This window comes from Marmota monax, unplaced genomic scaffold (genome assembly GCF_021218885.2).
Source record: "Marmota monax isolate L192 unplaced genomic scaffold, Marmota_monax_Labrador192_F-V1.1 WCK01_AAM20220418_F8-fsc00001, whole genome shotgun sequence".
Taxonomy (NCBI): Eukaryota; Metazoa; Chordata; class Mammalia; order Rodentia; family Sciuridae; genus Marmota; species Marmota monax.
Genome location: NW_026693777.1, coordinates 4,108,510 through 4,135,041, shown reverse-complemented (window position 1 = coordinate 4,135,041; position 26,532 = coordinate 4,108,510). Strand labels below are relative to the sequence as shown.

The 26,532-nt window shown below is 35.2% G+C and overlaps 1 protein-coding gene across 1 annotated transcript in view; it reads left to right on the top strand.

Annotated features, from left to right (window-relative positions):
• Sec23a (SEC23 homolog A, COPII coat complex component) overlaps positions 1-26,532 on the top strand; it is a 52,427-nt gene continuing 25,895 nt past the window's right edge. Inside the window, exons 1-13 of the mRNA XM_046461396.2 lie at positions 1-174; positions 5,344-5,585; positions 6,706-6,763; positions 7,127-7,213; positions 9,129-9,365; positions 11,261-11,340; positions 12,588-12,732; positions 14,390-14,548; positions 16,343-16,458; positions 21,108-21,231; positions 23,308-23,388; positions 24,375-24,464; positions 26,139-26,245. Coding sequence (XP_046317352.1) covers positions 5,365-5,585; positions 6,706-6,763; positions 7,127-7,213; positions 9,129-9,365; positions 11,261-11,340; positions 12,588-12,732; positions 14,390-14,548; positions 16,343-16,458; positions 21,108-21,231; positions 23,308-23,388; positions 24,375-24,464; positions 26,139-26,245 — 1,505 coding nt within the window. The 5' untranslated portion in view covers positions 1-174; positions 5,344-5,364. The remainder of the gene's footprint in view (positions 175-5,343; positions 5,586-6,705; positions 6,764-7,126; positions 7,214-9,128; positions 9,366-11,260; positions 11,341-12,587; positions 12,733-14,389; positions 14,549-16,342; positions 16,459-21,107; positions 21,232-23,307; positions 23,389-24,374; positions 24,465-26,138; positions 26,246-26,532) is intronic.

The following is a 26,532-nucleotide window of genomic DNA, read 5'->3' as shown; positions in this document are numbered from 1 at the left end:
ACGTGGCAGAGGCGGCACCAGCCATGTTGGCGGGGCCGAGGTCCTCCAGGAGGTCGGGGGCGGGGCGGCGCCGGCCCTGATTTTAGTGCCACGGTTGGTCCTGCCGGGTGGAGGGGACTGACTTTGCCAGGACAAGGCTGCGACAAGGGCGGATCTCGTAGGAGGGGTAGTGTGGTAAGGACCGACTTCAAGGCCCCCTCCCCTCAGGTCCCCGGGGATCCGCGGGAGCTTAGCGGGAAGCCGGAGCCAGGGGATGGCGGCAGGCCTGCGGGCGGGGGTCTCGGGATGGTCCCGGCTCTGTTTCCTGGGTGCCCCGCGTCCGGCGAGGCGCGCCGGAGGCTGCGGCCGAGTGCGAGAGGGGAAGCGCTGATCCCTGAACTTGTCATCCTCACCCACCGCCGTCTGCTTCATTCTCCTGGGGCCTGGCGACCCGGCCCGCTCACCCAGCTTCCCTGGATTAGGTGGGAAGCGGGGAGTCGCGTGAAGAGTGGCAGTTCGAGTATCTGGCCCAGCACCCACCCCCACTTCCTGGGCGACCCGCCTTCCCTACCCCAGCGCCACGCTTGCGGGCTCTGGGGCCCTTAGGTTCATTGCTTGCTGATCTGATGTGCCCTAGACTTTGAACCGAGGTGACTTTATCACCTGTAAATCGGCCTTGTTGTTAAATAGGTTTAGGAGAAAAGTGCCAGGTAAAGCTAATGCCTTGGGCCTTGATTACTAATAGAGTTCAGTTTTCAGACCGGACCGGACCGTCCTATACCGTTGGGCTTCCAAGCTGCCAGTTTTGTCTTTCTGTTCGGGTGGGAAAGGAAAAGTCACTGTTAAGAAGTCTTGGTAAATCTACAAATAATCACTGCTGCGAGATGTTCAGTTCATGTTCTTTCATGAACTTCCTTAACACCTACCCACCCGGTCCCCCAAAGCCATGGGTAATTAGCTAATTTGGTTAAAGAAGTTTTACATTTAAATATAGATGTAAACCCAAATGTTTAAGCCTTCTGTTTTTCTCCAGGAGTATAATTAACATCATTTCAGAAGTTCATCCATTTTTTAATCAATTCATTATAATATAGTGTGTGAATGATTTTATTTGGTTTTATGTTTTTATGTAAACATGTTAATATTTATGGGTTAGAGTGCTTGACAAATAATGCCATTTTGTGGAAAGCTAGTTTGTAAAAGGACTTTTGTACTCAAATTAGTGATTTAAAAAAATTTTTTTTTTAGTTGTAAATGGGTCTTTTATTTTATTTATGTGTTTATATGTGGTGCTGAGGATGGAACCCAAGGCCTCACACAGGCCAGGCAAGTGCTCTACCACTGAGCCACAACTCCAGTCCCTCAAATTAGTGATTTTTAAGATTGAGCAGTTCCTCCTTTTGAGGGAGGTGTGGTGGATGACTATATAATTTGACCAATTAAGAAAAAACAGGTGGGACTTCAAACTTTGCTGTGAAGTGAGAATCTAAGAAATATAATGGATGTAATTTAGCAAACAAAGAATCTTAGATGCGAGATTAAGAAAAAAAAATGTGAGAAAGAAGAGGGTTTGTGCTCAGATATCACTCAGATGTTATTTAATATGTTTTAATAAAAAAAGTAATGCTGTGAAGTTATAATCCAGCCTCTTACCTGTTACAGAAACTTAAACCTGCTTATAGCCTGTATGTGAATGTCTTCCTGCTGAAACTCTTAGACCTTTCTCAGTGATGTTACATAGTAGTCCTAAGACAGTGGTGCTGAGAACCCCTTTGTACTCTTAAACTTTATTGAGAATCCAAAGAAAAACAACTGACTTAATAAAAGGCAGCTAGGTTTTCATACATACTTCTGCAGTCTGTTGAGATGTTTTGGTTGAGTTGTATGAAGGAAATCTAGCTTCATATAGGTAGTTAGAAGAAGAGATACCTTAATAATGTTTTCAGATAATTATGTGTATTCTTCTTTGAGACTACATGAAAACTCAATAGTTTAGTTAAGAAATTAAAGGTTAATTCCAGTACAGAATCTAAAACCTTAGAAGTGATTTTTTTTTTTTTTTAATTCTTAAAACCCATTGGTTTAACTTTCACTTTGAATGAGTCATCTACCATGTACAATATTGTAATATCATGAATTGACCATTTAGGAGGACTGACCATTGGAAGTAATATATATCTTCCAAATGTTGAAATGTTTTATTATACAATGCCAAAGAAAGTTACTTTAATATGATTGCTGGTCTTATCAGATTTTTTTTTCATGTCTTAGGAAGCTCTCAAACTTCTGATATGGATATACATTTAAAAAATTTTAATATTTGTTTGCAAGCTCAAGTTTTATCATTGGCAACAAATATTGTTGGGCTGAGATTGTAGCTCAGTGGTAGAGTGCTTGCCTTGCACTCATGAGGTCCTGGGTTCAATCCTCAGCACCACATAAAAATAAATAAATAAAAATAAAGATATTGTATCCACCTACAACTAAAAAAAAATTAAAAAAAACAAAAAAACAAAAAAAAACAAATATTGTCATGTTGTTTTCCATGAAATAAAGCCTCAAGCTAATTTTGTCTTTTTTTTTTTAGTACTAGGGACTGAACAGAGGACTTTGTGAATGCAAGTGCTCTACCAATGAGCTACATCCCCAGCCCTTTTTAAAATTTTTATTTTGATCCAGGATATTGTTATGTTGTCCATGTTGGTCTTGAACATGTGATCTTCCTGCCTCAACCTTCCTAATTGGAGGGATTGCAAATAAGCATATGCCACTGTCCCCAGATCATTTTTACATTTTTAAGAAAATGTCTGGCTGGGCGCAGTGGCACACACCTGTAATCCCAGTGGGTCAGGAGGCTGAGACAGGAGGATCAGAGTTCAAAGCCACCTCAGCAATGGTGAGTCGCTAAGCAACTCAGTGAGACCCTGTCTCTAAATAAAATACAAAATAGGGCTGGAAATGTGGCTCAGTGGATGAGTGCCCCTGAGTTCAATCCCCAGTATCAAAAAAAAAAAAAAAAGAAAGAAAAAGAAAATGTCTGAAGTACTAGTTATGTACTATCCTTGAGAGAACTGAGAGAGTAGTCACTCAAAGCAGTTTTGGGGGGTTGGGGATTTAGCTCAGTGGAAGAGTGCTTACCTAGAATATGTTAAGCCCTGGTTTCAATTCAGAGTACTGGAAAAACAAAAACCATTTTTTCATGTTTTGTGTTTCAGAGAAATGACCATGATTGGTGTCTGAGGTGTTTTAGTTATTTTAATGCTTTTTGGAGATTTGTTTTAAATTATAGGCATAATTAAGTAATAAACAGATAACATCATTTGCTTCCATGTTTTATAAAAATAATGCAAGGATTGTATAGTCCTAGAATGCAAATTAACAAATGTATGTGAATACATTTGTAACATGGAAGATGTTATTAAAACTGGATTTCTCCTGGAGGGGGTTGTTTTTCTCTTATGTGCTTATTGTTAGAAGCATCTTCTAATTCCCATCTCAGTATCCCAGATCTTTGTTTTATCATTGTCTTTCAATAGCCACATTTCCGTGAAAACTCAAAACCATCCTCTCAAAACTGTTTCCTGTATTTACCTTCAAGATAGTTTAATCTTATTTTAGGATTACTCTTTACTCTTTATACATGTTTGAAAATCCATCTCTCTTTTGATTAGCATAATATTCTCTAGTTGTCTCCCAACTTTTGGGCATGATAGGAGGAAGTACAGTTTTTCTTTAATTTTTATTATTATTTGTGTGTATGTATGTGGGACTGGGGATTGTACCACTGAGATATATCCCCAGCCGTTTTTTTTTTTTTTTTTTATTGGTACCAGGGATTGAACCCAGGGGCACTTTACCCACTGAACCACATCCCCAGTCCTTTTAAAAATATTTTATTTAGAGACAGGATCTTACTGAGTTGCTTAGGGCCTTGCTAAGGCTGGCCTTGAACTTGTGATCCTCCTACCTCAGCCTCCCAAGCTATTGGAATTCAAGTGTGTGCTGCAGCACCTGGCCCCATCCCCTGGCCCCATCCCCAGCCTTTTTACTTTAAGACAGAGTCTGATAAGTTTCCCAGTTTGTCCTTGAATTTACAGTCCTCTCACCCTCAGCCTTTCAAGTCACTAGGATTACAGGCATGTGCCACTGTGCTTGGCTTATTTTATTTCTTTTTAAGAGAAAAAGAAAGTTCTTAGCTGCTTGAAACACTTAGGTTGTTAAGCTTCACTTTCTGTAATTTGTATTATCAAAGTTTATTTGAAAAATTTTCTAAAATTAATCTTGTTATATCTAATAGATTTATATTTAAATTATATGTCTCCTTCCCTCTCATTTTAGAATAAATTTCTTGTCCCACCATCTTTCTTGGCAACTTTAACATCCATATTGGTTCTTCTGATACCCTAGGATCATAATTCTTCAGTTGTTTTAACTTGTCTTCATCTCTGCCACTCAGCATTTCAGACTCTTTATCCTTCTGCACTCTTTTTAAGTTTATCAACTTCTTTGCATGAATAACTGTTGTGCAGCTTGATAACATGAAATAGAATAGAACTAATGTGTAGGTAAGAAAACTGGCATAGTAGGTAGGCAATTAGAGAATAATGAAATGGAGATATCTTCTGATGCTGGATCCTCCCTAGTGGCATCCTCTTCCTCCCAGAAATAAACTTAAATTATTATATTGAAAAAATATATCTTAAATTAGAGTGTAAAATGCTTCCATAAGTTAGAATGTTAAAAATTTTCTCAAGTTTCAGCAAGAGGTTATATGATCTGTCAGTTGTAGGAAACACCATTTAACAAGTGTTTTGCTTATTGTGCCATGATATCCTGGATTTGCACAATAAAAATTACCTGTCTAATTCAGAAGTATCGAGTTTTAGAAAATCTTTTTTTTTAATGTGCTATTAACACATTTGCTTTTATAAAGTTTAGTAGGAAGCTGTCATTTTATGGATAAAAAACGATGGGAGTTTTAGAATTTTATAATTTTGATGTCTTTTTGTTGTGATAATATATAACTTCCAAAACTGATACAGAAACCATAGGATTTAGATTTAGCACCCCTCCAACTTGTTCCTTTTCTATATGCTTTTAAATAAGTAGTAAAGACAGTGTGTTTTTTTTTGGCCATAGTTTTTAAAAGGATGAATAAAAAGAGAACAAAATATCTCTTACTGGGCATTAGGGTCTGTAGAGCCTTATTTTGTTATAAGTAGTTGTTGTTGCTTGTTAATTCTTTACTGAGATATATACTTTTATTTGGTCATGATTTGTAATGTGTTAATATTGCTGAATGTGGGAAAAACACACTTATTTTGAATCTTCATAAAAGGATAAAAATTTTTAATTTTGTTACAGCAATAACAATCAAGCTTTACAATGACAACCTATTTGGAATTCATCCAACAAAATGAAGAACGAGATGGAGTTCGATTTAGTTGGAATGTTTGGCCATCAAGTCGACTGGAAGCTACAAGAATGGTTGTTCCAGTTGCAGCCCTCTTTACACCACTGAAGGAAAGGCCTGATTTACCACCCATTCAATATGAACCTGTTTTGTGTAGTAGGACTACTTGCCGTGCAGTTTTGAATCCTTTATGGTAATTAAAATATATTAACAGAACTAATGTAGTAGTACAATTCAAACACATAGTTTCTTTATGTTCACTTTTGTAAAAATGTCTTTGTTTTGTTCATAGTAATTTTTTCAGACTCCAGTAGTTCAAGAAATCCAAAGAACTGTTAAGTTTTACGATCATTCTAGTTGTAGTGAGTAATCATATAAAGATATCAGATATAAAAGTATCACCATAAAAACTGTTAAAGCCTATCAGTGTTTTCTGGATACTGATGCTGGCTGTATATCAAGGCATCTTTTGTCATTGAAAAAGTCATAATTGAATAGTATGGTATTTTAAAAAAATGTTACGATACATAGCTTTTTTAGGGGTGGAAGGTGGGTACCTAGGATTAAACTCAGGGGAACTTGGTCACTGAGCCACATCCCTAGCCCATTTTTGTATTTTGTTTAGAGACAGGGGTCTCACTGAGTTGCTTACCACCTCACTTTTTGCTGAGGCTGGCTCTGAACTTTCGATCTTCCTGCCTTAGCCTCCCAAGCTGCTGGGGTTACAGGCATGTGCCACCATGCCCTGCTTATTATGTTTTTTAATTAATTTATTTTTTTAAGAATCTTCCCATCTCATATGAGTCCAAATCACATTTTTGTGTGTGTGTGTGTACTGGGGATTGACTCCAGGGTGTTTTTACCTCTGAGTTATATCCCCAGACCTTTTTTATTTTTAATTTTGGGACAGGGTCTCACTGAGTTGCTTAGTGCCTTGCTTTTGCTGAGGCTGGCTTTGAACTTGCAATCCTGCTACCTCAGCCTTCCAAGCTGCTGGGATTACAGGCATGCGCCACCATGCCCACATAGCTTTATTTTTAAAAATTTTTTTAGTTGTAGAAGAACACAATACTTTTATTTTGTTTATTTATTTTTATGTGGTGCTGAGGATCGAACCCCGTGCCTCACACATTCTAGGAAAGTGCTCTACCACTGAGCTACAACCTCAGCCCCCAAAATACATAGCTTTTAAAGATCATTTTGACTATTGATTTGAATGCATTCATGTTATAGAGATAAATTAATTTTATTGAAATTAGGATCTTTATAAAATTAAACTGAAATATGAACTGATATATCTTTTCTTAAAACAGTCAAGTGGATTATCGAGCAAAACTCTGGGCTTGCAACTTTTGTTATCAAAGGAATCAGGTAAGAAAATCCCCGTTATAGATGTTAATGCTATAATACTAGTCACATAGAAAAATGAATATTTAAGAAAGATAAAATATGGGCTGGAGTTGTGGCTCAGTGGTAGAACACTTGCCTAGCATGTGTGAGGCACTGGGTTCAATCCTCAGCACCGCATATAAATAAATGAATAAAATAAAGGTCCATCAGCATCTAAAAAAATCTTTTTTTAAAAAAAAGAAGATAAAATAGTTATCTTTCATGTAATGAAATGTCTTTTTTACTAATTAAATGATTAAAAAGTAATTATTTTTTGAGTTTAAAATTTTATTGATTTTTCTTGCAAATAATTTGTTAAAAATTTTTATGTATTTCTTTCTATAGTTTCCACCTACTTATGCTGGGATATCTGAACTGAATCAGCCTGCTGAACTTTTACCTCAGTTTTCTAGCATTGAATATGTAGTTCTGGTAAGAACATAAGAATTACATATAAGAGGTTGTGAGGGGAATGGGAAAATAAACAAGGAGAGATATAAATTACAGTGGATGGGGTAGAGAGAGAAGATGGGAGGGGAGGGAGGGGGGATGGTAGAGGATAGGAAAGGTAGCAGAATACAACAGTTACTAATAGGGCATTATGTAAAAATGTGGATGTGTAACCGATGTGATTCTGCAATCTGTATTTGGGGTAAAATTGGGAGTTCATAACCAACTTGAATCTAATGTATGAAATATGATATGTCAAGAGCTTTATAATGTTTTGAACAACCAATAAAAAAAAAAAAAGAACAGATATTTAAGAAAATTTTAAATATCCAGTGTTTTATATTAGGATAATTGTTAATTTGAGATAACTTAAAAGGGATCATCACACATTAAGTTGATGGGGCATTTCAAGGTAAGAGCTGTCAGAGTCAATTTGAGCAAGGTAATTTCTTTATTGTAGTTATTTGTTGGGTGGTCAGATACTGGGTAGGGTGGGGTGATTTGCTATGCTGAGTAAAACAATAAAAAATAAAGTATCAATCTTGTTTTGTAATTGGAACATCAGTTTACAAATAGTTGGCCAATATAACTCTGAAGTCTGCTAATTTATCCCCATGTCTAATTAATAAAAATATTTTTGCTTTGGAAAATCATTTTTCTTTCCTTTCTGGACAATTTTACATAGTTATTTATAAGTTTAAGTGTGGAAATGATAATATGAATATTGTAAAGAAAATGGAATTATGGTTCATTTGAGCCAGTCAGTAATTTGTTTAGCTTGGCTCATTTCTGGGTCTCTGAAAATCCACTTCAAGTCTGGATAGTTGTTTTATAAAAATCACTTCACTTTGTTTTTAAACTCTATATTTGTTATTTTATTATTTTAAAAGTAATAAATACTTATTATAAGCGAAATAAGCCAGACTTAGAAAGTCAAGGTTGAGTTGGGTGTGATGGACATAGTGTAATTTGGTAGATTTCATTCCCAGTACTTCTCCATTTCCTCCCCTCCTTCTCCTCAATCCCTTTTCTCTACTCTATTGGTCTCCCTTCTGTTTTCATGAGATTCCTTTCTTAGCTCTTTTTTTCCCCCTTTAACTTCCACCTATGAGAGAAAACATTCAATCTTGACTTTCTTTTTTATTGTCATTTTTGGTACTAGGAATTGAACCCAGGGATGGGTTCGACTGAGCTATATCACAGCCCTTTTTATTTGTTGTTTTGAGACAGGGTCTCACTAAGTTGTTTAGGGCCTCCATAAATTGCTAAATATGTCCTTGAACGTTTGATCAGAAGGATCTTAGTCTCCCAAGTTGCTGAGATTATGGGTATGTGCCACCATGCCCAGCTGAATCCCACTTTTGTGATTAATTATAATGTACTGATTAAAATAATAATAGTAATAATGATGGAAGGAAGATCAGTAAAGTAGAGCAAGTGGATTGGGGAAGAGAGGAGGGGAGGGTAAGGAAAAGTACTAGGAAATGAAGTTGATCAAATTATGTGCATGTATGAATATGACATAATGAATCCATTATTATGTATAGTTATAATGCATCAATTAAAAAGTAGTATAGAAAGCAAAAAACAAGAGAAATGAACCCTCCTGTAATGAAATAAAATGGAAATTAAAAGTGCCCTCCAAGTAACTATGTAGAATGTTTTTAAACTTAATTTTTCCCTTGATGCTGTGTCTTGGATGGCCCTTCATGACACATATATAACCTGTTTCATTTCTGTAATGGCTATAATAGAACTCTGTTGTATGCATGTATTAGGATTCCATTGTATGCATTATTTAATTAGTCCCTGATCGAATGTCTTAAAATTTGTGCTGAAGTGTTAATGCCTTTAAAAAACCTTATTTTTCTTACTACTGCAAAAATTTTTTTAAAAGCGTGGTCCACAGATGCCTTTGATATTCCTCTATGTGGTTGATACTTGCATGGAAGATGAAGATTTACAAGCCTTGAAAGAATCCATGCAGATGTCATTAAGTCTCTTACCACCTACAGCTTTGGTTGGACTTATTACTTTTGGGAGGATGGTGCAGGTTCATGAACTTGGATGTGAAGGCATTTCAAAAAGTTATGTCTTTAGGGGAACAAAAGATCTATCTGCCAAACAACTGCAGGTAGGTAAGAATGGTAGTTTTCAACTTGTGAATGTTATTTCATGTAAGTAATATATATGCCTTTTGGATATGTTTCTAAAAAAATAAAGAAAAATTATGAATGATTAATATAAATGTGTTACAACAAAAGTTTTAAATTTAGTGTTGTCATCACTTTTCTTTCATGTTCCTTAAATTGCTGTTAGGCAGATTAAAGATCTTTTACTTTTAACTGCATTCTTTTTTTTTTGTTTGTTTTAATCCCATGTGTGTTAGGGATCAAACTGAGACACTTGCACATGCTAAGCAAATATTGTGCCTTTGAAACACATCCCCAGCCCCTAAATGTATCTTTAAAATTTAAAGTGAAACCAAAGATATTTTACTAGAGATTTGAAGGGCTTATAGAAGAGATATGCTGAAGGCTAGGAGAGAGCAATCACACAATATTAGCTTTTTTTCCCCTCCCTCTTCCTCCTCCTCCACCTTTTTTTTTTTAAGCAATACTAGCTTTCGCTTCTAGACATTTCACTTAGAGATTTTGATAGCCCATAAAAAAGTAAGTGAATGTTTATTTGTATTGGGAGATGACTGGGTTGTTCATGTATGTATTTTGAAAAAAATTTCTAAGTGATTCTAGTACAATTCCATTTGAAAACATTTCCTCTAGAAGATAATAGATAAACCTGGCATAAAGCCAACACACATGAAGTCAAACTTTGGAGGCATCCAGGTTAACCCAAATGAAAAAGAAAGGAAGAAAAGATTTTTGAGGATGACTCTTAATCTGAAGCTTGGCAGATTGGTATAGTGGTACTAAAGTTAATTTAAAACATTCTAGAGGAGCTTGCAGGTTTGGATGGGGAGGATAATGAGTAATAAATAAATAGGATTTGAGGAAGTAAAGAAAAGTCTGTTTTTGGGAGGAGGGGTGGAATACCCTGTGGCACTCTGTTGCTGTACCACATCCCAGCCCTTTTTTTTTTTTCTTTTTAATTTTGAGGCTGGGTTTCATTAAGTTGCTAAGACTGGTCTTGAACTTGTTATCCTCCTGCCTCAAGCTTTCTGCATTTCAGGGATTCCTGGCATGTGCCACCAGTAGGCTAAGTTTATTGTTTTAAGAGGTTTGTTGTTGAAAATAAGGAAGGAGACAATCTGGGAATTTGAGCAAGAACCAAGTTTAAGATGATTACTTTAGGAGGAGAGACACTGTATACACAGAAGGGAAAGACATTGAAGAGAGTGAATGCAAGCAAGAATTAGATGAGCAGAGTGAGGTTTCAGAAGACATGGCAGGAATTCTTTAGGAAGCAGAATGTCTTGGAAGGGGGGGATCATCTGTTTCCATGAGACAGGAGATAAAGTGGTCAAGTTTTAACCTCTCTGTGCTTTTCATCTGTAGAATGGAGATACAGGGTGAGTTCCTTTATCCAGAATTCTTGGTGTCAATGAAGTAGTAAAAATGTATAACAGGCAATCAGAAATTCTGAAAACCTGATGACTGAATTAATTCCTTTCTCTTTTTGGAGTTAAATTTCCAAGAATGCAGGGACTATTCATTTTTTCACCATTTTATTCCTGGTACATAGTAGGCATTTAATATATAGTTACTGAAAGGGATGAATATGTTATTTATTTTGACTATTAAATTAGAAATAATGTATTTGAGTTAATATCCTTTCTCTTTGCTCCCATAAAATCTTGTCCTTTGCTTCCTCATGATGATTATTTCACTGGACTGTTACTGTTTTTCTGAAACTTTCTTGAATTGGACTCTTGCCACAAGCAAGAAAGAGAACTTGCTTGTGCCCTTTATTTTTTTGAACCTACTTTCTAGCATAGCACCTTGCACATTATAAATAGTTGACAAGTTTTTGTAGAATTAAGTGCATGTTACTCAAATAATCTTTTTACAGGAGATGCTGGGACTCTCTAAAGTACCAGTCACCCAAGCAACACGTGGTCCTCAGGTACAGCAGCCACCTCCTTCCAATAGGTAATAATCAAATATGACAATCAGAATTTTGCAACTTACACAGCTATTTTAAGCATCTTATACCCTTGAGCCTTTTTTTTTTTTTTTCATTGTGGTACTAATGGTTGAATCTAAGGCCTCATGCTTTCATGCTAGACAAGCACTCTACCTACCACTGAGCTATACTTCCGGCCCAGCTCATATCCTTAACTTGAACATAGGCATTCAACGATACTATATTGTTAAATATTTTTAGGAATTTAATGGGTTTAATTAGACTACTTATATTTTTATTTTATTTTATTTTGATATAGAGTTTTATTAAGTTGCTTACGGTGTTTCTAAGTTGCTAAGGCTGGCCTCAAATTCGTGATCCTCCTTCATCCCGAGTTACTGGGATCACAGGTGTGCACCACCATGCCTGACATGATTATACTTTTTAAAGAATTGAGGCAGAATCATATCACTGAAATTTTTTTTATCACTACAATGTAAAGAGTTTAGTTTTGATATAGTGTTGATTTTCTATTTTTAAGTTCATATAAATATAATTTTTGTGGTTTGAGGGCAATCCAACAAAAATAGGACCTCAAAAACTTTTTATTTTGTTTTTTTCAACTTTAGAGGTAGCTTTTTCTCTTGAACTTTATAATTTTTATAATTGGATGTGATATTACTTTTTTTTTTTAGGGGGGGATACCAGGGATTGAACTCAGGGGTGCTTGACCATTGAGCCACATCCCTAGCCATATTTTGTATTTTATTTAGAGACAGGGTCTCATTGAGTTGCTTAGCTGGCTTTGAACTAGGGATCCTTCTGTCTCAGCCTCCCAAGCAGCTGGGATTACAGGTGTGAGCCACTGCTCTCAGCCCTGGAAGTGATAAAGTGATATTACTAAAATTGAGTTGATGTTGCTTCTCATAATTATTTCAATAACTTAAAACTTACTAGATGAAAAATGAAAAATGAAATCTTGATGAAGTAGAGTGTTTTGTTTATAGCAGTTATATTATACTGGACCTTTAACATAAGTAGCATCTGGGATCTTGTTTGAAATGTAAATTTTTGGCTCACCTCTGTTTCCTACTGAAATGAACTTTAGAACTGGGGCCCAGCAATCTGTTGTAAAAAAAAAATTTCTGATGCCTGGGAAAATTTTAAAACTGTTGGTTTACTGTATCTTCAAAGTAATGGTTTCTCTATTTTTAGGAAAGTTTCTTAAACTCTCAATAACACAAATGACTTAAAATTTTTTTTTTTTTGGCAGATTTTTACAGCCAGTTCAGAAAATAGACATGAATCTCACAGATCTCCTGGGAGAACTTCAGCGAGACCCTTGGCCTGTGCCACAGGGAAAGAGACCTTTGCGTTCCTCGGGAGTGGCACTTTCCATAGCTGTAGGACTACTTGAGGTAGTGATGATGAATTTTTTTTTTTTTTTTTTTTTTGGAATGTAAATGTGTGTGTGTCTGTGAGAGTATGGAATTACAAGGGTATAGGGAAAAAAGCAAAAACAAACCAAAGTGCTTTTCCTTATTCTGTCACTCAATAATCAACAAATAATACTTCTGTTACCTTAGGAGCGTGTGTGTGTTTTAACCTACATATCAATCAAGCAGTCCTGCAGTGGACACCAGCTAGATGTTCTTTAATTCAATTTAATTCTTTTTTTTTAATATTTATTTTTTAGTTGTAGTTGCACACAATACCTTTATTTTATTTATTTATATCTATGTGGTGCTGAGGATTGAACCCAGGGCCTCGCATGTGCAAGGCGAGTGCTCTACCACTGAGCCACAACCCTAGCCCATAATTCAATTTAATTCTGACACTGTCTACCTAAAGGTAGCATCACATCTTATGGATTAAGGGCTTGATTTCACAAGACTGCTCCCCCATTTCAGATACCAATTGCAAGTACTAAGTTGTCACTTGTAATTCTGACTGACCAGCTGTAAATTGGGGGTTTTCACAACTCCATTTTCAGGTTTGATTAATTTGCTAGAGGGGCTCCCAGAACTTGGGGAAAACACTTTACTTAGGTTACCTATTTTATTACATTTTGAGACAGGGTTTTGCTAAGTTGCTTAGGGCTTGGCTAAGTTGAATTTGTGATCCTCCTATGTCAACTTTCTGAGCCACTGGGATTATAGGCATGTGTCACCATGCCCGGCTTATCTCTTTACTTCTTTATTTCATTTTCATTCTCTTGGTTATCTTCTAGTTCTTCTTTAATGTTCCTTATTAAGTTTTTATTTGAATCTGGCTGTTCTAGGTCTGTTGGCTTCCTTCTTTTTTCTTCGCGTTTGTACCCATTTCTCCAAATTACGTTTGCTCTTTGTGAATACTGCAGTGAAAGGATGTAATGATCAGTGGAATTTACTGCCTTTTTTTTTTTTTTTAATTTATAGGAATTTTGAAGTTTGAATGTTATTTGTGCTTTAGTTTTATAAAAATGTTTATGTGTATTTCATTTGTTCTTGTTCTTCCTTTTTTCATTTTTACATGACTGTTTTTATTTTAGATTACCAAAATGAAAATTACTTTTGTTTATTAAACTAGTTTGAGAAAGTTATGGAAGTAACAAACATGATTTCATTCAAATAATATCTAAGAATGCATAAAAATGAAAACTAAAAAGTAGTTTTAGCTACATCCTCAGCCCTTTATTTTTGTTTTCTGTGGGGCTGGGGCTGTAATTCTATGGTAGAGCACTGGCCTACCATGTACAAGGCCCTGGGTTTGATCTCCTGCACTGGGCTGGACAGAAAAGAGATGTCTTCTGTGTTTCTTTCTGCTTCTCTGGGACTAGTTAAGCAGGTGAAATGTCTTTGTTAATAGGCATTAGGGTTATAGGTTATTTTAAAATTAGTAATGCACTACTATTTAGAAGAGAATTTCAAAAGAAATTCAAACATCTGGTTTTTAATTTCATTTTAAACATTAAATTATTTTATTTCTTAGAAAATACATTCTTCCCACTTTTCTTTAAACAACATCAGAATTTGTATATCTATATCTTTCTCATTTTCATTTAAACTCTTTTGATGAGTTTCTTTTTTCCAATAGTGTACTTTCCCCAACACTGGTGCTCGTATCATGATGTTCATTGGTGGTCCTGCTACTCAGGGACCTGGAATGGTGGTTGGAGACGAATTGAAGACACCTATAAGATCATGGCATGACATTGAAAAAGACAATGCCAAATATGTTAAAAAGGGAACCAAGGTAATTTTTGTTTTTAAGTCTTATTACCTTACTAGACGGTACTAAGTTGTTTTGATGTATTGTTTTGATGATTTCTGTAGAAATCTAGTTTCATGAAGTCTGATATTATAACTGCTATTCAGAACTGAGGAAATAGTCATTTTTTTTTTGCCTTGAAAGTTGTAACAGTTTTTCTGGTTTCAAATATTTAAAATTTAATTGTAGCCAGGCATGGTGGTGTACACCTGTAATCCTAGTAAATCTGGAGGTTGAGACAGGAAGATCACAAGTTTTTGGCTAGCTTGGGCAAATTAGTGAGACCCTGTCTCAAAATAAAAAAATGATTTTAAAAATTTTGCGACAGGGTCTTGCTCAGTTGTTTGGGCCTTGAAAAGTTTCTGAGGCTGACCTCAAACTTGGACTCCTCCTGCCTCAGACTTCTAAGTCTGGGATTATAGGCATGTGCCACCACAACTGACTGAAATGTTTGTAGTTTGAATGTTTCATATTTTCTTGTGAGTTATTTTCTGTTCATCTGACTTCATTTTGTTTTTTGATTTTGTGCAAATCCCCAGGTCTTTTACTTTATTTTTTTGAGACAGGGTCTGGACTCTTATATTGCCTGTTAATGTCCCTTTTTTTTTCTTTTTAATTCTCTAGAGTTCAGTTTTAGCTTAGTTGTGTTGTATTATCTCATATTTTTTGGATAGTCACTGTTAATTTTTTGGGGGGTGTACAGGGATGGAACACAGGGGCACTCAACCACTGAGTCATATCCCCAGTCCTATTTTGTATTTTTATTTAGAGACAGAGTCTCACTGAGTTGCTTAGTGCCTCACTTTTGCTGAAGCTGGCTTTGAATTCCTTATCCTCCTGCCTTGGCTTCTTGAGCTGCTGGGATTACAGGCGTGTGCCACCACGCCCACCAAATTTTTTTTTTTTAAATTTCTAGTTGTAGATGGACACAATACCTTTATTTATTTATTTATTTTTTATATGGTGCTAGGATTGAACCCAGTGCCTCACATGTGCTAGGCAAATGCTCTACCACTGAGCCACAACCCCAGCCCTTGGCCAAATTTATAAAAGTAACTAATGACATTATTTTTGTCATTGTTAATAGATTTTTTTTTTCCTGACAACTAATTTCCTTTTTTTTAATGTTTCTGTACTGGGGATTGAACCCAGGGGCACTTTACCACTGAGCTACATCCCCAGGCCTTTTTACTTTATTTTTTGAAACAGGGTCTTGTGAAGTTGTCCAGGCTGCTGTCAAACCTATGATCTTCCTGCCTTGGCCTCTTGAGTAGCCGGGATTACAACTGTATGACAACTGTACCCAGCCTAATTTCCCTTTTGAGCTTCTAAGTTTTCTTGGTTAGAGCTACAAAATATGTTTTCTTTATCTTTTTGCTTTTGGAATTGTCTGTTTTCGTTACTTGCGTGTGAACTTAACCAGGAAAAAGAATTAAAGAATCTGTCTTATTCTACTCTTACTTTTTCTTTTTTTTTTTGTGGTGTCAGAGATTGAACCTAGTTCCTTATGTATGCAAGGCAAACACATCTACCAACTGAGCTATGTCCCCAGCCCTTGTTCTAGTCTTTTGACAGATGAATAGCAAGATGTTTGGTATACCTTTCTTTAAATTTTGCTTCATTTAGGGATTTATTTAGAACTAGTGGCTTTTAAATAAAATAATGTGAAAATGTCAGACTTCTAGAAGTTATTGTATCATTTTTGTGAGATATTCTAGAAAAGTAAGAATAAATCTTTTAATGAATTTATGAATTCTTTTAATCTTAAATCTTTTATAGCATTTTGAAGCATTGGCTAATCGAGCTGCTACAACTGGTCATGTTATTGACATCTACGCGTGTGCATTAGATCAGACAGGTCTCCTGGAGATGAAATGCTGTCCCAACCTTACTGGGTATGTATTTAAATTTGTATAATTTTTGCAATTCTAAATTCATGATGACAGTTTACAAATACAAACCAAATAATGACTGTTTAGGAAAATAAAAGAATCATTGTCTTATCACTTCAAGGCAATATCTTATTAACAGTTTCAATGTTTCTTGTGTAAACACACTTTACATTTTTGTCTAAAATATAATGTTGTTATATACAATAGTTCTGTCTATTAAAAGGGCCTATGAGCAATCATGGTCCAGTAGCAGTGAGGACACCCAGTACCCAGATCTTGGTGTCTACTAAAAGTAATCAAGGGTTCTAGTAGAATTGGCTGATTCTAGGGTTTGGACAGGGAAAACACAAGGTGAGCCTGAAGCTATGAATCTATGTTGGTTCCTCACTGTCACAGAGTGCCACAATAATGTGGATTGTTAACAACAGAGGAAATTGGGTACAAGATATGCAGAACTCTCTTTGCAACTTCTCTGTAAATATAAAACCTTCTAACATAATTTTTTTTTAGTTTTATTGATTTTATTTTTTTAAATACATGACAGCGGAATGCATTACAATTCTTACTACACATATAGAGTACAATTTTTCATCTTTGTATATAGAGTGTGTTCACGCCAATTCATGCCTTTATACATGTACTTTGGTTATTTTTTTTTTTTTGCATTACAATTCTTATTACACAAGTATACCACAATTTTTCACATCTCTGTTTATATATAAAGTATGTTGACACACAATTTGAGTCTTCATACATGTACTTTGGATAATGCAGCCATGAATTGCCTATTCTGTATAATTTATATAAATGGAATAATATAATATGTGGTCTTCACTTAGCATAATGTTTCAAGTTTCATATTTATGATATAACAGTATTTTTTTGGCAGTACTGGGGATTGAACCAAGGACCTCACACATGCTTGGAAAGTACTCTACTACAGAGCTACATCTTTAATCCTTTTTCTAAATTTTATTTTGGTTTTGAAACAAGGTCTTGCTAAATTGCCTAGACTGTCTTCAAATTTGAGATGCTGCTTCTTCAGCCTCCCTATTAGCATGTACCACCACACCCAGCTTTATTTCTTTGTTATTGTATAATAAAAAGGGAAGAAGGAGGTTCAACTTCATTTAACAATATTCCATTGTATGGATATACCATATTTTATCAATCTATCATGAACATTTCATTGCCATTTTTTGATTATTATGGATCATTGCTAATTTAAACATTGTGTGCAAGTTTTTGGGTAAATACTGTGCTTAAAAGTTTCTCTTAGATACATATGTAGGAGTGAAGTTGATTTTGTTAGCTTTTTGAGTTCTTGACACATTCTGGATCTTAACCCCTTGTCAGAGGAATAGCTGGCAAAGAATTTCTTCTATTCTGCAGGCTTTGTCTTCACACTCTTAATTGTTTACTTTGCTGTGCAGAAGCTTTTTAATTTGGTGCCATTCTACCTATTGATTCTTGGTTTTATTTCTTGAGCTTTAGAGTCTTGTTAAGGAAGTTTTGGTGCCTGCACCTGTATGATGGAGTGCTGACCCTAAGTTTTCTTCTAGCAGTTGCAGGATTTCTAGTTAATTCCTAAGCCTTTGATCCACTTTAATTTGATATTGTTCAGGGTGAGAGAGAGGGATCTAGTTTCATTCTTCTACATATACATATCCAGTTTTCCCAGCACCATTTCTTAAAAAGACTGTCTTTTCACCAACATGTATTTTTGGCACCTTTGTCAAGTACTAGATGGCTGTAAGTATGTGGGTTTGCCTCTGTGTCTATTCCACTGGTCTTCATGTTTGTGTGAATGCCAATACCTTCCTATAGCTCTGTAGTATGATTTGAGATCTGGTATTGTGATGCCTTTTGTATCACTCTTCTTGCTCAGGATTGCTTAGGATATTCTGGGTCTTTAATTTATCCAAATGAATTTAAGGACTATTGTTTTTCTTTTCCTAGTTCTGTGAAGAATGTCATTGGTATTTTGATGGGGCTGCATTGAATCTGTATATTGCTTTTGGTAGTATGGCCATTTTGAAAGTACTAATTCTGCCTATCCAAGAACATGAGAGATCTTTTCATCTTCTAAAGTGTTCTTCAATTTTTTTTCTTCAGTGTTCTATAATTTTAATTGCAGAGATCTTTTACTTCCTTGGTTAGATTAATTCCCAAGTTTTTTTTTTTCTTTTTTTTTGAGTTATTGTGAATGGGATGATTTTCCTGATTTCTTTTTCAATAGAATCTCTGTTGGAGTATAGGAAAGCTATTGATTTATGAATATTGATCTTGCTTCTTTGCTGAATTCATTTATCAGCTCTAGAAGTCTTCTGGTAGAGTTTTTTGGGTCTTGTTAGATATAGGATTTTGTCATCAGCAAACAGATAATATAACTTCTTTTCCTATTTGTGTCCCTTCAAGTTCTTTGAGAGTACTGTTATCTTAAATATTGTTTTACCTGTGAACATAGAATGTCTTTCTGTTTATTAAGGTCTTTTAAAATTTCTTTGAAGTGTTCTATAGGTTTCAGTGAACCAGTTTTTTATTTTTGTTAAATTTATATTCCTAAATATTTTATTTTTAATGCTATTATAAATGGAATCATTTCCTTAATTCTGTTCTCATGTTGTTTATTGTTGGTGTTAGGAACACAATCAGTTTTTTCTTGTTAAATAAATTTTTTAGTTGTAGATAGACACAGTACCTTTATTTATGGTGGTTCTGAGGATTGAATCCAGTGCCTCACACCTGCTAGGCAAGCACTCTACCACTGAGCCATAATCCCAGCCCATAATCAGTTTTTTTAAAAAAAAATTTTTTAGTTGTCAGTGAACCTTTATTTTAATTTATTTATATGTGGTGCTGAGAATTGAACCAGTCCCCCACAATCAAGTTTTTATATTGATTTTGTATATGACAGCCTTGCTGAACACTTGTATTAGTTTTAATTTTTTTTGTGTGGATTTCTTAGGAATTCCTATATATAAGACCATGTCACTTCTTCCTTTCTATCTAGCTGCCTATCTAATCACTCTGGATAGAATGTACAATACAATGTTGAATAAAAAAAGTGATAGTGGACATCTTGTGTTGTTTTTAATCGTAGAGGGAAATCATTTAATTTTTCATACTATGATGAAAATAGATTTTCATACTAGATGAAAATCATAGTATGAAAGGATTAAATTTCCCCTGCCCCTCCCCCTCCTCCTCTACTACTACCATCATCAAATCCAAGGCCTGTGCATAGTAGGCAAGCACTTTACTACTGAGCTATTACCTCATCCCCTGATTTTTGTTTGTTAAGTCTACCTTACATTCCTGGGTTGAACCTCATATGGTCATGGTCACATAACCCTATTTATAGTCAGATTCAATTTTTGGTATTTTCTTGAGGATTCTTGCATCTATTTTCATAGGGCATATTAAGGTATAGATTTCTTATGATGTCTTTTGGGTTAGCTTCATAGGATAAATTGGGACATGTTTCCTCTTCTTCCATTAGAAGTTATTACTTTTGAGATAATTTCATTAAGTTTTAAGAAACTCAGGTATGTCAATTTATTTCTCAGGTTTATTTAGTTATTAGTTCATCTAATAAATATTAATGAGCACCAACTTTGTAGCAAACAGTTTTATTTGTTTTCATTGCAGTGCTAGGGACTGAACCTGGGCCTTTGTATATGCTAAGCAAGTGCTCCACTGACCTCTACCCTGGCAAACTGTTCAAGGGACTAGAATACAGCAATGAACGAAACATAAAATATCTGTTGTCATGGAACTTATCTTCTGTGTGGGGCTCTTAAGTATAATTTTCCAACTTATACTCTGTACTCTGTGTGCTGCCAAAGTGAGAAATTTAAACAATGCCTAAGGGTATAAAGTGAAAATGTTCCATAAATACTTCCCTCTATTTTTAAGAATAAGAATGCCCTGGGCATGGTGGTACATGTCTGTAGTCCTAGCAGTTTGGGAGACTGAGGCAGGAGGATCACAAGTTCAAGACCAGCCTGAGCAATTTAGCTAGACCCTGTCTTAAACAAAGAAAGGGCTGGGCATATAACTCAGTGGTTGAGCGCTGCTGGGTTCTATTCCCAGTACTGCCAAACAAATAAACAAACAAACAAAAGAATGAAAATGTATGCTATAAAATGTCAGATATCTTTACCAATATGCAGAACTGAGAGGCAGGGGTAGGAGAAACACATTTGTTACTGTATAGCATTTGTGTGTGTGTGTGTGTGTGTGTGTGTGTGTGTGTGTTGCTGGGGATTGAACCCAGGGCTTTGGGCATGCGAGACATGCACCAAGCACTCTACCAACTGAGCTACATCCCCAGCCCCACTTAATAGCATGTTGTGCCTTTTGAATTTTTAATGTGTGAATGTGTTTCTATTTAAGGCAAAATTTTAAAAAAATTGCTGAGGACAGATTGCAAGTGTGGGGGGCATGCAGATACACTCAGAATTAAGATTATTTGTAGAGTGAGGATATTTTCATTTATATTTCAGTCTTAAACACTAACGGTAATAATACAGCACATTTTGGGAGATATCTTTAAAATTTATTGGTAGTCTTGAGAGTTAATTCATTTTCTGGTAACACATGAACCCATTTTAATGTGTCTCATACATTGTTTCATTTTTCCCATGCAGTGGATACATGGTAATGGGTGATTCTTTCAACACATCTTTATTCAAACAAACTTTTCAAAGAGTCTTTACCAAAGATATGCATGGACAATTTAAAATGGGCTTTGGTGGTACATTAGAAATAAAGGTAAGAACCAAAACTTCCCACATATGATATGTTTATCAAGAGAGAAATTGTAGGCTTGATCATAATTTTAAAATATCATTAATAAAATTCAATGTATGCTTTGAAAATAGTGAAATAGTGGTTATTTTATATTGAAATCTTTTTGTTTTCATTTGTTTTTGTGGTGCTGGGGTTAGAACCCAGGGCCTTATACATGCTAATCAAATGCTCTGCCCTTAACTACATCCCCAGCTCTTCTATTGAAATCTCGAATTAGAGATTTTGTTCACTTGAAGAGATTGAGCGTTTTTAAACAATTATTATAAGTAGAATTATGTGAGTAAATTTCTTTTACCTTTCTATTGTTTCTTTATATTGGTTTTAATTTTTAAAGTATGCTTTATCTTTTTAGTGCTAAATTTATTTATTTTAGTGCCAGTATTTTTTTTTTTTTTTTTTTTTTTTTTTAAAATATAGCTGGGTGTGGTGGCACACACCTTTTTTTTTATTTATTTATTTTTTTAAAAATATTTATTTTTTTTTTTAGTTCTCGGCAGACACAACATCTTTGTTGGTATGTGGTGCTGGGGATCGAACCCGGGCCGCACGCATGCCAGGCGAGCGCACTACTGCTTGAGCCACATCCCCAGCCCCTAGTGCCAGTATTTTTAATGGAGAAATTATCTAACTTAAGATAAACTATTTTGTGTCATTTAAGATTTGACATAGAATAATTTTGTGGTTAGTTGTTATAAAATTCTATTATTCATTTCAAATTTGCATTTAAAAAACCTAAAGGGTTTGTTAGTTACATGTATATTATAAGCATGATTTTGAATATTAATTAAATATTAATCTTGTTATTGAATTTAGTTCTTGCTGTATATCCAGCATAATGCTTAGGAATTATAGAGATGTCGAGAGATGGTTTGGGGATTTAGCTCAGTGGCAGAGCCCTTGTCTAGTATGCACAAGGCAAGTTTGTTCTTTGACTCTGAAAAAAAAAAGTGAGATGTCAAGAGATATCTAAGGTGTAGTCTTGTCATAGGATAGAAAGACAAGACTAACTCATGTGATAGAATTGAATAGCAGATATAGTGTTTAGGGAAGAAAAATGAATTCATGTAGGGCACAATGTATTCTAGGCGAGTGTCATAATTTTTGAAAGATGGGAGGAGAATGCATTTTACTCAGGAGCCCAATGAGGAGAGAGGCAGAGAGGTGAGAATCAATATGAAGTATTTGAGAAAAATGTCCAGTGAGAGTGTATGATTTGTATTGGAATATAGGAGAAATAGTTTTAATTATGTGGGTTGGTTGTAGTTTGGAGATGCTTTTGTCTGCAAAAGTCATTGTAGTATAGTGAATAACTGTCTTAGGTAAAAGACAGTTATTCTTAGGTAACTTGTCTGTTTAGGATAAGTCATGAAAAGAAGCTCAAGCAAGAAAATAAATAGGCTTTCTACTTTTTTTAGATAGAAGATAATGTGATAGGTTAAATTTTTGTGACAGTAAAGACCAGAGAGAGACCATCTGGACAAATTTTTTTTTTTTTTTTTTTTTAGTACTGGGAATTGAACTCAGGAGCAGTCAACCATTGAACTACATCCCAGCCCTGGGCTATTTTGTATTTTATTTAGAAACAGGGTCTCATTGAGTTGCTTAGTGCCTCACTAAGTTGCTGAGGCTGGCTTTGAACTTGTGATCCTCCTGTCTCAGCCTCCCGAGCTGCTGAGATTATAGGCATGTGCCCTTGTGCCTGGCTGGACAAGATTTTTATGTGGGAGGAAAACTATGGTTTTGGATTAATGCGTATTAATTTTGGGCATGGTGTAAGTTTCAATTCAGGGTGATATTTCCAAAGGGAGACCTCCTATAGGTTGATAGAAAAGAGAAGTAAAATTAAGTTTGAGCTGTATTTTAAATATGGGAGTTATCAGCATTAAAGTGCTCAGTGATGAATTATTTTCAATTTTAGTGTATTTTTGTTGGGTTTTTAGTTTTAAATATGGAAGAATATCTTAACATTCTTAAATACTTTGAAATGAACATATAAGCTTATCTTTGAGGAAACCAGACTGTATTCTTGTTTTGCAGACTTCAAGGGAAATAAAGATTTCAGGAGCAATTGGACCCTGTGTGTCTCTCAGTTCCAAAGGACCCTGTGTATCTGAAAATGTAAGTCACTTTTATTCTTTTTTTCTTTTATAAATTTTTTTTTAGTTGTCGATGGGCCTTTATTGTATTTTATTTATATGCTGTGCTGAGAATTGAAACCCGTACTTTACACATGCTAGGCTAGCGCTCTATTACTGAGCTACAACCAACACTTTGAATTTTTTTTTTAGTTGTAGATGGACGCATCACCTTTATTTTATTTGTTTATTTTTATGTGGTGCCGGGGAGTGAACCCAGTGCCTCATGCATGCTAGGCAAGTGCTCTACCACCGAGCCATAACCCCTGCTTGAGGCCAGTGACTTTTATTCTTAAAAAGAAATACAGTTGATTCTTGGGCAGCACCAAGAAAGATTTGGTGTGGCATTCCTTTTTAAATTATTATATGGCCTGTTTTATGTGGTTTATTTTCTTCTGATATGCTTCTATTTGTGTTCTATGCTCTTTTCACATACACTTTCCCATCCATTCTTAAGTTAAAAACTTTTTTTTTTTTTTGGTACTGGGAATTGAACTCAGGGGCAATTAACCATTGAGCCATATCCCCAGCTCTTTTTTGTATTTTATTTAGAGACAGGGTCTCCCTGAATTGCTTAGTGCCTCTCTTTTGCTGAGCCTGGCTTTGAATTTGTAATCCTCCTGCCTTAGCTTCCCAAGCTGTTGGGATTACAGTGGGATTACAGGTGTGTGTGCACCCACTCATGATATGGTCTTAAAAAACTCTTAAGCTTTTTTTTTTTTTTTTTTTTTTTTAATTTTGATATAGGATCTTGCTAAATTCAAGTTGCTGGCCTTGAATTTGTGAACCTCCTGTTTTAGCCTCCTGAGACACTAGGATTACAGGCCCAGCAACTCTTAAGCTTTTAACATGAAGTGAATTGGTTTGAAAATTGAAATATTTTTTCTTACTGGAGATTTTTTTGTCCTTAATTTATATTAATAAATTATGTTCTCTGGCTTTCAAGCATACTATATTTTGTTTTTACAGGAGATAGGAACGGGTGGCACTTGTCAATGGAAGATATGTGGACTCAGTCCCACTACAACCTTAGCTATATATTTTGAGGTTGTTAATCAGGTATGACTTTCTGTATTTGAATATTTAAAAGTATATTTAATTTAGGTCATGAATATTTCATATGAATTTTAGGATTTTTTTTCTAGTTCTGTGAAGGATATCATTGGTATTTTAAGGAATTGAAATGGATCTGTAGATAGCCTTGGGTAGCATGGACATATTAATGATATTAGTTCTTCTAGTCCATGAACACAGTTGTCTTTCCATTTGTTTTAGCTTGTTTAATTTCTCTCATCAACATTTTATAATTTTCATTGTAAAAATCTTTTCCCTCTTTGATAAAATGTATTCATAAGTATTTTATTTTCTTTGTAGCTGTTATTGTAAATGGAATTGCTTTCTACTTCTTTTTATTTTTTTTATGCTGCTGGGGATTGAAACCATGGCCTTGTGCATGGTAGGAAAGTACTCTACCATGAGCTACATCTCTAGCCCTTGATTTCTATAATCGGCCATTGGTGTATAGCATTGCTACTGAATTTTGTATGTTAATTTTGTATCCTGCAACTTTGATGAATTTGTTTATTATTTCCGTTTTTTGGTGGAATAGTTAGGATTTTCTGCACTTTGGGAAAGATCGTGTTGTTTGTTAACAGTGACACTTTGATTCCTCATTTCCAATTTGAATGCCCTTGATTTCCTTCTCTTGCCTAATTGCTCTAGGTAGTACTTCTAATATTGTGTTGAATAAAAATGTGAAAAATTTTCTAAACTAAATAACAGCAAACCAAGATCTCATTATAGATCTTAGAAAGCTTTTACCTTTCCCCTTTTATGTTGAAGTATGTTCCTTCCATACCTAACTTGTTTAGTGTTTTTAAAAAGGGATTAAAAAAATTTTTTTTAGTTGTACGTTGATACAATACCTTTATTTTATTTTATTTATTGTGGTGTTGGGGATTGAACCCAGTGCCTATGCATGTGAGGCAAGCACTCTACCAACTGAACTATGTCCCCAGCCCTATAAAGGGATTTTCAGTTTTGTCAAATTGTATTTTCTTCATCTATCAAGATGATTACATTTATTTATTTGTTTTTTGTATTCTTGAGAAGAATTTTACTTGATCATGGTGAATAATCTTTTTAATTTGCTTTTTTTCTTTTTGGTACTGGGGTTTGAACGTAAGGGCAGTCAACCACTGAGCCACATTCCCAGCCCTTTTTTAATACTTTATTTAGAGACAGAGTTTTGCTGAGTTGTTTAGGGCCTTGCTAAGTTGCTAAGGTTGGCTTTGAACTTGTGATCTTCCTGCCTTAGCCTCCTTAGCTGCTGGGATTGTAAGTGTATGCCACCATGCTTGGCTTTAATTTGTTCTTGAATTTGGTTTGCTGTTATTTTGTTTAGAATTTTTGCATCAATGTTCATTATGGACCTGTAGTTATCTATTTTTGTTGCAACCTTGTTTGGTTTTGTTATCAGGGCAATGCTGGTCTCAGTTGGAAGAGTTCTTTCCTCTTCAGTTTTTTGGAATATTTTGAGAAGAATTGGTTAATACCAGTAGTTCTTCTTTACATGTTTGTTAGAATTGAGCAGTGAAGCTGTCTGGTCCTGGCTTTTGCTTGATGGGAGACTTTTTAATTTTTGAATGAATTTTATTATTACTAGAGAATATGTAGTCTATGATAATAACATAGTAAATTTTGTTTAGTTTTTACTCATTTGTTTTTACACAGCATAATGCTCCAATTCCTCAAGGAGGACGTGGTGCAATCCAGTTTGTTACCCAGTATCAGCATTCAAGTGGGCAGAGGCGCATCAGAGTGACCACCATTGCTAGGAAGTAAGTTATATATATATATATATTTTTTTTGTTTGTTTGTTTTTTGTGGTGCTAGGATCAAGCCTAGGGTCTCGGGCATGCTAAGCAAGTGCTCTACCACTGAGCTGTATTCCTAGCCTATAAATTTTATTTGTTAGAGACTTAATTTACATATCCAAACTATTGGGCTGGGGATGTGGCTCAAGTGGTAGCGCGCTCGCCTGGCACACGCGGGGCGCTGGGTTCGATCCTCAGCACCACATAAAAATAAAAAAATAAAAAGATGTTGTGTCCACCAAGAACTAAAA